General features: G+C 34.7%; 1 protein-coding gene across 1 annotated transcript in view; it reads left to right on the plus strand.

Annotated features, from left to right (window-relative positions):
• The window catches only part of nos1 (nitric oxide synthase 1 (neuronal)), a 61,612-nt gene that overhangs the window by 40,049 nt on the left and 9,561 nt on the right, over positions 1–12,002 (plus strand). The window contains exons 18-23 of the mRNA XM_051895264.1: positions 1,315–1,489; positions 2,026–2,164; positions 2,646–2,724; positions 3,261–3,454; positions 8,710–8,879; positions 10,523–10,733. Coding sequence (XP_051751224.1) covers positions 1,315–1,489; positions 2,026–2,164; positions 2,646–2,724; positions 3,261–3,454; positions 8,710–8,879; positions 10,523–10,733 — 968 coding nt within the window. The remainder of the gene's footprint in view (positions 1–1,314; positions 1,490–2,025; positions 2,165–2,645; positions 2,725–3,260; positions 3,455–8,709; positions 8,880–10,522; positions 10,734–12,002) is intronic.

Raw genomic sequence — 12,002 nt, forward strand, 5'->3', positions numbered from 1 at the left:
TAGATTCACATTACTGAAATGTAAAAAAAAAAATATATATATATATATATATATATATATATATATTTTTAAATTGTATTTAAGTGTTGATTGATCATGTGAATATTTATTGTACTTTTATTCTTTAACTGATAACTGATTTCAAAGGGGGAATTACTACATAATTAAGGGAAAATGTTGCAAAACAAAAATTCTTAATGGTCCTAAAATAGGCCTAAATTTCATAAAATAAATATTTTCTTTATGCAAAATATATTTACTTATTTTCCTAGATTATTTTGTATTTTTCTCTTGGTGAAATATGCTTAATTGTGCTTTTTAATGCAAAACCTTTTATATAATTATTTAAGTTTTTGCATTGTGGCATATTTATCTAAACACATAATATCTAACATCCTAAAAAATTAATTTCCAATTTTGTGGTGACTTGGGACTTGTTTTTCATGATATTGTCCTATATGTCGTTATGTACGTGTGCATTTCTTCTGGTACCTGTCACTAAATTTAAAGGGTTAGTTCACCCAAAAATGAAAATTCTGTCATTTTATCATTAATTAATCTTTGGAACACAAATTAAGATCATCTTCATTTTCAGAACACAAATTAATGAAATCAAAAATTCTGACGTAGAACCCGGAAGTGCTGCACTGTGTTTACTACGTCAACTGTGTAGGAGATTGACATGGAAGAGAAGAAATTGTTGAATAAAGTCATTATTTTTGTACACAAAAAGTATTCTCGTCGCTTCATAACATTAAGGTTGAACCACTGTAGTCACATGAACTGTTTTAACGATGTCTTTACTACCTTTCTGGGCCTTGAAAGTGGTAATAATGTTGGCAGTCTATCGGAGACCAGAAAGCTCACGGATTTCATCAAAAATATCTTAATTTGTGTTCCGAAGATGAACGAAGGTCTTACAGGTTTGGAACGACATGAGGGTGAACTAACCTTTTAAGTTCATCAACTTCTTCAAAACTAAAATACAAAGCACCTAAGAACAGAGAACAACCATCTAAAATGACTTTAGTTTTGAAAAGAAATTCCATCCTAAAGCAATCAAAAGAAATTTCACACTTTTTGCATGTCTTTGCATGTATGTGTGCATATGCTTGCATAACATCCTCTCTGGCCTTGAATTTCATCCTGTTTCATAGTTTCAGGATCAAAGCTCACAGCCTCTGGCCTGATGTCCACATCCATCCCACTCTTATAATTCACTTGGTTCTGTATATACGGTACATCTTTTTGTGTTTGTTGTTGTTTGTGTTTATGTGCTTCAAGTGTTTTCAACACTCCGTTTCTCCCATGCAGATTCTCTGTGTTTGGCCTTGGCTCCCGGGCATACCCACACTTCTGTGCGTTTGCCCACGCAGTGGACACGCTGTTCGAAGAGCTTGGTGGGGAACGAATAATGCGCATGGGAGAGGGAGATGAACTCTGTGGCCAAGAGGAATCCTTCAGAACATGGGCCAGAAAGGTCTTCAAGGTACTGCCCTAAGCGATCAGTAGGCTGCAGTCACTGCTTTGCATGGATTGTTTTTTCATTGCTATTGACAAAAAATTAACTACACTGAGGAAAGTGATAAATTTGCAATTGTTACTTTTACATTAAAGGGGTCCTTGATTATGATTTCACTTTTTTTGAACTTTAGTTAATGTGCTAAGGTTAGTGACATTACTAACCCTAAAATTTACATAAACCCTGTAGTATAAACTATAAAGTATTCATCCAGTATTCAAACACACACAATTTTGTTTTATTGAACTTGAAATGGAACTTTTCCATTTCTTTTCCATTTTTTTTTTTTATTATATCATATGTCAGGCTTAACAGGGTTAAATAAAACCATTTAATTTAGATTTTATTGGTTTTTTTATTTATTTTTTGACATTTTTAAGCCTAATAAAAAGATGTAAAGTGTATATTTCTTGCACTGCACTTACACTTATGGTTTAGCTCATGATACATCAGAAAAAGTTGGCATGAATTAGTTTTGATCCTTTTTATCCTTTTTATCCCAGGCTGCATGTGATGTTTTCTGTGTCGGCGACGATGTTAATATCGAGAAAGCGAATGATTCCTTGATTAGTAACGATCGCAGCTGGAAGAAAAGCAAGTTCCGGATGACATACACGGCGGAGGCACCAACGCTAACGCAAGGTACATTGCTGCTCTAGTGCCTTTCATTTATTAAGGAATGACTCATTTCAGAAAGCCAATAAGCTTTTATCAAATTAAATGATACTTAAAGTCTTCCCCTGTGAATGGCGAAGCCTTTTTATTTGCCACAAAATTTATGACGCATGCCAACTGACTCTTGAAGGGACTGCCATTTTAGTGGCTCATTAGCTTGACACAGATTGTCTCAGTGCCGTTTTAGCATTACCCAAAGGATTGTAAACACTTCCTTACTCAATTGATGAAAGTGTAAACAATGCATTTAAGGCGTCCAGATCTGATCTTTTTATGTCACAGACTTTTTTTACTATTGCATCTAAAGTCCTCAAAATGATCTTGAAATGGGCGGCTCGGCTCCATAATGAGTTTTATAGCAAATCAAGTTGTAGGGCTGCTAAATTATATAGTCTAATTCCACACAGCACATTTTTAACTGTTGATTGGTTTTTGTATCCACTCTCAGCGCTTTTCAGCGTCCATAAGAAGAAAGTTTATGGGGCAAAATTTCTGCAGAGACAGAACCTACAAAGTGCCAGATCAAAGTATGTTTTTGCTAATATTCTGTCCAATTTCAAATGATCTCACATTTACATTGTCATGAAAGTCTTTTACATTACCTTTGACTGAGTTCTGCCTTAGTTTCTAAACCTTCCTTAGCAATTGTTGCCATCTGCCATATTTTCTGAGAAGCTTTTGCTCTTTTCTGTTGTAAATCTATGCAGGATTGGTGTGTTTGGATAGTTTTAAATTAAGTTTTTCAAAAAATTATTATAAAATGCTATTTCCATATTGTTGCAATCATTTATTAAACCCTTAAAAGTTAGAAAAATCAGTAAGAAAAACCACATTTCCTTCTAGCTATATTAATGTCAATAACATAATGCTAATTTAAGCCTTGAGTTTTTATCATGAGATAAAATGCTTTTCAGTGTCACACTTCACTCCAGCCTATTCTAGCAAAAGTACCCAATGGGGCAAAGCTTAGCAAATAGCTATTGTGTATGAATATATCTTTTATAATCTCTTTAATAATGACTGCAACTGTTTCATATTACAATGTTTTCTTCCTGTCCATCAGCCGATCAACTATATTTGTGCGTCTTGATGCCAACAATCACGAGAGCCTGAAATACTTGCCTGGTGACCATTTAGGAGTTTTCCCTGGCAACAACGAAGATCTAGTTACAACTCTTATCGAGAAGCTGGAGGACGCACCTCCTGTCAATCAAATTGTGAAAGTGGAGTTCTTAGAGGAAAGAAATACAGCATTGGGTAACTATGAAATACATGCAAATATGTTTTTTTTTCTTGTCATAATAAAAATATGCACATTTTTATTATAAAACTATATGAAATACTATTTATACTACGGGACTGTTGAATGCTTGAATATGATTGGTTGACAAACATTTCAAGGTGTGCAGTTATTTTCATGGAAACTCACAGCTAAAGTAGTTCCAGGCAGGCCATGATCGCATTACATATCCGGATCACTTCACCAAATGATTTCAGTTATTTCAAAGGTCCTTACAGCCTACAACAGCAAAAGAACCAAAACCCACAACCACACTGACCAAATATAGTAAACAAAAGGATAAAAACGACAAATTATTCCCACAATGTAAAAAAATATTTTCATGATTTGTTATCATAACATTTTTTTCATCAGCTTCAGTAATTAATGTGGATCAGATAACATTATTTTGAGTTTGTTTATTAAACCAATCGCCTTCATTGTATTAACTCAAATTTTAGGTTTTCAATGAACTCAAAATTTTAAGGCAACTTAAAATTTTTTTAAGTTAAATCAACAATTCTTTTTTAAAGTGAATGTTTTTTGCAACAATATTGCATTTTATTATGTACGCAAAGCAACCTGATCTCAAGGAAAAACGTACCTGTGGGAACATTTTTGCAAAATACGTAATGTATCACTGCAGTTTCTAACAGAAATGAACACTAGAGGCAGTAAAACAGCACGTACTTTTCATACACAGTTATGATTACAGGGTCAGATTATGGATTAATAAAGGCTTGTTTTCACGTCTCCTTGCACAATATTATGTTATGATCTCAAAACACTTTACCATAGCATATGATTTGCTTCCTCGTTAGCTCAGCTGATACAGAATTGTACTTGGGATGCGGAGGGCTTGGGTACGAATCCAGTAAAGCATGACTCATGATGAAAGAGCTCAAAGACGAGAGATCAAAAATGAGAACAAGCTAAAATAGCATGATTCCGAATGCTTTTTGTGTCACATTTGTTTTTGTTAACACTATCAAGTAGGTTTAGTGTTGGTGGAACCTTATTTTAAAGCGTAATGGAGCATTAAGCTTAGCGCCACTCACCGGACATATCAAATCAGAAATGTGATGATATGTATAAAAAAAAACAATGCAAAAAAACCGTACCATATTCACATTCATCTGTTTCTGAAAAAAACTGAACACACTTTTAGTGCCACTCAGTGGACAGTTCACATTATAACTCTCACAAAACGTGCATGACGCAACGTATTTTTGTTTTTCAAAAATGTTCCCACATGTATGTTTTTCCAATGAGCCTGGGCTGATGGAAAGCACATACTTTCTTTCTCCCGCTCTCTCTCCCACTCAAACAAGCACACATACAGTACAGACACACACTCACACAGAAACTTGTTGTCAGCACTGTTCTGACGATTTTATCAGTAAAATAGTTTAGCGACTTAAAAGCTACATGACATTTCTCGGTAGCGAGGTAAAAACTGCTGTTCTTGAAGCAGATAAATGTACAGTTTTGCTATTAGTAGAAACGCTGCTGCCGAATCTTGTTGCGAAACGCAGACTCAGGTAATTGACACAAGCTTAAACTCTCTCTCTAATAACTGCATTAGTCTGCTATCAATGGCTTAAGCCTCCGTCACTAGCTCTTAAATGACATTTTGGAATTAGCAACGGAGGCGTGGGATGAGATGCGTAAGAAATAAGTCCTACACACAAGAGTGTTTAAGGAAAAAAACCTGACAAATGTCTTGAAATACAACATCTGAACAAGTCTTGAGGTGTGGTAACCGTAGTATAAGAGGAATAATTGACTCCGGTCCGTTGAATTATTAGAAAATGATGCACACCTACTTCGCATCATGGCTGCATTACCATTATTTTCTAATAATTCAATGGCCATATTGCTTACATACTAATTATTCCATACATACTTATCCAAAATTGAAAATATAATATAAAATGTAAAAAAGTATAATTGTTAATAGCAGCTTTAAATGGTTTGGTAATTTCTTGCAAATGTCAACAAATGAAAAGCAACTTTCCAAAACAACTTGTCGTTCAATAATCTGCTTTGGTATCTTATGGAAAATGACAGAATCTACATAAAATAATCTGAAATGACATATCCCTTTTGATGAACAAACAGAATGAGAAGAGAGACGCAATGTTTCTTGTACTTTGTCCATATAAGTCTGCCAGCCTCCCCATTCAAACATTATTTTGATTTCTCCCCTGTGAACACAGAGGAAAGGCTTTCTCAATATGCCATTGTCTGTCGAACAGTGTGTTCATCAGGTATTCTGGTGTTCACGATGAGCCAAAGATCAGGGTAACCTGGTCCATAGCGCTCATCATGTCACATTTACTGGAAAGTGAGCTAGCTTTCATTCATATCACTTACAATAACACATACAATTGATATCCATCAGGATACCGTACTTAAAACAGATCCTGTAGTATATTCTGAGGGTTTATAAATTATACAAATCACTACTCAAAATGTATGCGCTGACATCGAGAAGATTAGCATTCACAAACTCATTATGCTTAACCTGACAATGTGTAAAGTGTGCATGCATGTAAACGTATCTTTTTAAATAGTTAAAAATGATTTTAAAAAAAGTGGTTTTGCGTTAACTTTACTGGCGTTATGATGGCTTATTCAATGTTTGCATGCAACAATGAAGTCACAAAAGTTAAATGCAAATGCAATTCTCTTGCATTGTTAGCTTTTTATAATAAACTGATACTTGTTAGTTATCAGCGCAGTGTGCGTGTAAACACTCATTGTAACTTTGCATACTGATTTGCAATTGTATCAAATTATTAATCAATTGTAAAACATAATTTAGATGCCACATGACAACTTAATCTCTATATATAATGTTAAAGAATGATATAATAAAATCTATGATAGAGATCTTAGATTAAATAGACAATTTTGGGATCAAAACTTCAGCAGCAGGGATAGATTTTGATGCTGGCATGCTATTGTTTGATTCCGTTGCAAATCTGACTGGATCAAAAACATTTTTGATGCCAAATAAAGTGCTTTCAATCACATATCTATTAGGGTTTCATCTCTTGTGCTGCCAGAGGCGTAGTCCCATTTCCCTATTTTAGCCGTTTTATTCTATTTGTTCTCTTTTGATGAAGTTTTCCCTCATCATATATGGTTATTTATCTTGCCTCTGTGCATGCTTCTGTGCATTATGATTATTTCACAGTTGTCTTCCATTGAAACTATTTGCTTTTCATCTTCATACTGTCACTACTAATAGGGCAGTGAAGTACAGACATGGACAGAGCAAATGTTTTTTAGAAATATCTCTGAATACTTTAAGGCACAATAACATTGCAATTGTTTTTATAGGTGGCTCTGAAGGATGCCCCTTTTTTATATTTAAGGTGTTAAAGAGATACTACATATATATATATATATATATATATATATATATATATTTGGTGGTACTGACCTCTCATATAGGACCTACTTATCAGAGTCTTTTAAAAAGGTTATCTCAAGTGAGATTTCTCACCCTTCCTTGTTGAGAAATATGTCAGGATGACTGAAAACTGGTCAGTGACCTTTACAGAGGGAGTATGAGGTTGCTGAAACTCTTTTTCCTTGATCTGACAATCATTACTGATGTGGTCTCATTGAAGCATGCATTATTGTGCACAAAAGAGGTATTTTAACAAAAGTAGGTGCCTTGGGCACATCATCAGGGTACAGTTCACTCAAAAATGAAAACTCTGTCATAATTTACTCATCCACATGTCCTTCTAAACCCATACGACTTTCTTTCTTCTTTGGAGTACAAATGGAAAGGTCTATTGGCCTCAAAAAATTATAAAAAGCATTATGAAAGAAGTCCAAATTACCTGTCCGCTATATTCCAAGTCCTCTGAAGGCATATAATAGTTTAATGTGTGAGGACATTCATTTGTGAATATCTGAATGTCACATAAAGTTAGACTTTAGTGATGACAAACTACAGAAGAAGGCGAAATTTTCAGTGAATAATGACTTAAAGGATTAGTTCACTTCAGAATTAAAATTTCCTGACAAATTTACTTACCCTCATGTCATCCAAGATGTTTATATCTTTCTTTCTTCAGTCGAAAAGAAATTTCAGGAAAACATTTCAGGATTTTTCTCCATATAGTGGACTTCACTGGGTTACAATGGATTGAAGGTCCAAATTGCAGTTTCAATGCAGATTCAAAGGACTCTACTCGATCCCAGCTGAGGAATAAGGGTCTTGTCTAGCGAAACAATCAGTCATTTTCTAAAAATAATAAAAAATTTATATACTTTTTAACCACAAATGCTCGTCTTGCACTGCTCTGTAATGCGCCACGCATTACGTAATTATGTTGGTAAGGTCACGCGTGACGCAGGCCGAAATACCGCGGTAGGGCGAAAAACTCATCTCATTTTCTCCTCCAACATCAAAATGTTTTACCTTTTTTTGGATGGGTGTTTGACTAGGTCTTTGCACATTCGCTTTGTAGACACTGGATTGGTACCACGCGACCTTTCCAATGTGATTACTTAATGCGTGGCACATTGCAAAGCTAGTGCAAGACGAGCATTTGTGGTTAAAAAGTATATCTTTTTTTTTTTTGAAAATGATCTATCGTTTCACTAAATAAGACCCTTATTCCTCATCTGGGATCGTGCAGAGCCCTTTGAAACTGCAATTTGGACCTTCAATCCGTTGAACCCTGTTGAAGTTCACTATATGGAGAAAAATCCTGGAATGTTTTCCTCAAAAACCTTAATTTCTTTTCGACTTAAGAAAGAAAGACATAAACATCTTGGATGACATGGGGGTGAGTAAATTATCAGGAAATTTTCTGAAGTCTTTTTAATTTTAGTTTTTTCCTCACACAAACCTATAGTATGACCAAAATATAGTGCATACATCATACTTTTATTGCACTTTTGTAATTTTTGGAGCTTGATATCAATGCATGTTGCCTTGATTTTTTTTTTTTTTCACTGCATGGAAAAGAGGACTTCCACTGTAGAAAGAGTCATACAGGTTTGGAACGACATGGGAGTGAGTAAATAATGACAGAATATTTTTTGGGGGGTAGGGTGAACTATCTGTTTAAGTAATCTAAAGTAGAGTAGTACTCTGTGTGAAGTATCTAAACATAAGTAAATCACTGTCTAAATCGGGATTAAATTGAAAAACCTGGGTCATATCTGCATTCTTAACAAATCAGAATCTCTTCATCTTCTGCAGGTGTGATAAGTAACTGGACAGATGAGTGTCGTATTCCACCCTGTACCATCTATCAAGCTTTCAAATACTTCCTGGACATAACCACCCCTCCTAGTCCTCAACTATTACAACAGTTTGCTCCTCTAGCGACTAATGAGAAACAGAAAAAGAGACTAGAGGTGCTCAGCAAGGTAAGAAAACACTGCATGCCTGCACACAAACTTGTGCGTTTCTCTAATTATCATGTGATACATTCATTTGCATCAATACAAGCCGTGCTAAAGCTCAGTAATGATCTAAGACCCGTTTTCATACACCGTATTAGACAAAAGGCGTCACGTCTCCACATGCGCCCCTGCATTTTCCGCCTCAAATCGGCAGTAATTTTCTCAGTTTGATAACTTATTACCTCTGAAAATCAACCCCCTCCTCCCCACTTCCTTTTTTTTCCTCTCCCATGCCTGTCTTGCTCTCTCTCAGTGTCAACTCGAAGACATGGAAATATTTCTCTTTCATTGCTTCCCACTGAAACAATTTTTCGATATGTTGCTAAAAATGGCTGCTTAGTTAGTGAGTCATTCTTTTTTGGTTCAAATGATTCTGATGAAGGAATGGAGTGAAAGGAGGAAAAAGAGAGGTTCACGTCAATGAGGATGGCAACTCCCCATAGTGTCTCTCTGCCTGATTAAAATAAACATACAATTTACTTCTGTATGTTTTAAGCATTTATTTGGAAAACACTAGCGAAAGTTTGGGGTCGGTAAGATTTTTAAATGTTTTTGAAAAAGGTCTCTTAGGCTCACCAAGGCTGCATTTATTTGATCAAAAATACAGTAAAAATTGTGAAATATAATTAGAAATGAAAATAAATTTTTTATTATTATTTTAATATATTTTAAAATGTAATTTATTGTCAGCTGAATTTTCAACATCATTATTCCAGTCTTTAGTGTTACATGATTCTTCAGAAATCATTCTAATATGCTGATTCGCGCTGTTTAATGTTTTTGTGGAAACCATGATACATTTATATTTCAGTATTTTTGATGAATAGAAAGCTCAAAAGAACAGCATTCATTTAAAATAGAAATCTTTTATTCTTTTAAATGTCTTTACTGTCACATTTGTCAATTTAATGAATAAAAGTAAGAGTTTCATTAAAAAAATTACCCACAACCCTTGTCTTTCCCATTGAGTTTTCTGCATCTAGTTTACTTATAATCACAGTGTTCAGTTCCCTCTCCCACTGTTTGTAAAATTCATTATTTGCTATCAAAATCAAGAGGGCAATAACGGTAGAGTTTTTCTTCAGGTAATAGCTGAAGGTCAGAAAGGATTAAGAAATCTATGACGAAGAAATGATCAGGAAAAATGAGCAAGTAGTCTATATGATTTTTCCACCACTGTTTTTTGTCATTTTTTGAAGCCATATGATCAGATAGTGTGATTAAAAAAGTTTTTGGTACATTTTTTTGAGCTTGACAGCTCTAGTAAAACCACTTTTATTGTATAAAAAAAGAACATTGTGCTAAATAATAATTTATGTTCAAAATATCCCATACTGTAGATTAGGATTGACATGATGGTGAGTACAAAAACTCTCTTTAAAAGGAGAGATCTGAGAAAGACATTTCTGGCTCTGTTTTACCCTCACATGACTAACGCTTATACGCAAATTACAACGTTGACAGTTTTTTTTACTCACTTCTTGCTGTCAGTTCACGGCTTGCAGAATGTTTGCCATTCACTGCCACTCATCCAGAGCTCATGTGCCAAACCAGAGCTACTGAGAACATCATGTTGATGTCATTTGCTTTATTCTGTGTCTCCTCAGGGTTTGCAGGAGTATGAGGAGTGGAAGTGGTACAATAACCCCACCATAGTGGAGGTGTTGGAGGAGTTCCCGTCCCTCCAGATCCCCTCCACCCTGCTCTTGACCCAGCTACCCCTCTTACAGGCACGGTACTACTCCATCAGCTCCTCTCCAGACCTCCATCCAGGAGAGATCCACCTCACTGTGGCGGTGGTGTCCTATCGGCCCAAAGGTAAGAAGAAAAAAGAAAAGAAAAACCAGAGGGGATCACAAAGGGGTTGCTTTTTCATAGTTCAGGAAACTTAATAGTTATGTTCGTGTAAAAAATGTTCATAATTTAAAAAAAAAAAAAAAAACAGTAAAAATGCTACAGTAAAAACCTTTTAATTGGTTAGCTGTAAGTTACCTTGCCATATATGGTGAAAAAAATTTAAATGGTTTACCATTGCATAATATGTAATGCAAGCAGTGTTGGGGGTAACGCATTACAAGTAACACGAGTTACACAATCAGATTACTTTTTCAAGTAACACATTTTAAATTTACAACAAAATATCTGTTACTTTTTCAAATAAGTAACGCAAGTTACTTTATTTTCCCATTTATTGACTGACAGCTCTCCTGTCCCCATGTTGAGAGAAAGTGCAGAGGCGTTGTGTACGCTCACTACGCTGTGTGAACATGATGGTTATTGTAGTTGAGGATACATTTACTCATCTCACTTGCACAAAAACAGATTCAGTATTCCTCAAAATGAATAAAAACAGTGAAATGCAAACTCAGAATTAGCAAACCTAGACTAATTAAATGTTAAATAATACATATATACTTTATGCATTTAATCTCACTTTATTAACCTATATCTTTGTTGCTGACCTTCAATGTTCCAATTCAACCATACTAATAAGCAAAATTAACTTAGATAAACATCACTTTTTTTTGCATTTCCTTCAGCCTGAGCTTATTCATTTCACTTTTGGTGTGAAAGGGCCTTTACATTTGCCAATAAAATATAACTTTGTTTTTTAATATAAAAAAACAAGAAACAAAAACCAACAAAAAACAAGCTAGCCCAGGTGAGAAAAAGTAACACAAAAGTAATGTAATGCATTACTTTGCATAAAAAGTAAGACCATTTGTTACTTTTTTTAGGGTTTAACGCAATATTGTAATGCATTACACTCCACAATCACACACAAGTCAAATGAAGAGCCACTGCTATGAGTCCAGTATCTCTCAAACATATTTTATTAAATTGTTATGGTTTAAGTTCTCGCAGGAATTATTTTACTATACCTATAGGTTTTTATTTTTTTAAAACTTGTTGCTTACCATGAAAATAGCCAAGGAAGCTGGCATGGTGTTAAAACACCAACCAACCAGCTGTTATTTAGTTAATGTTTATTGCATTATTTTAGTGTCTCGTGTTGCTCTGACTGATGGTGTTTTTTCTTTGATTGCATGACACTGTGCACATTTATACACAAGTATTGGCCTTGTT

The sequence above is a fragment of the Ctenopharyngodon idella genome, chromosome 5 (assembly GCF_019924925.1).
Source record: "Ctenopharyngodon idella isolate HZGC_01 chromosome 5, HZGC01, whole genome shotgun sequence".
In the NCBI taxonomy this organism is placed as follows: Eukaryota; Metazoa; Chordata; class Actinopteri; order Cypriniformes; family Xenocyprididae; genus Ctenopharyngodon; species Ctenopharyngodon idella.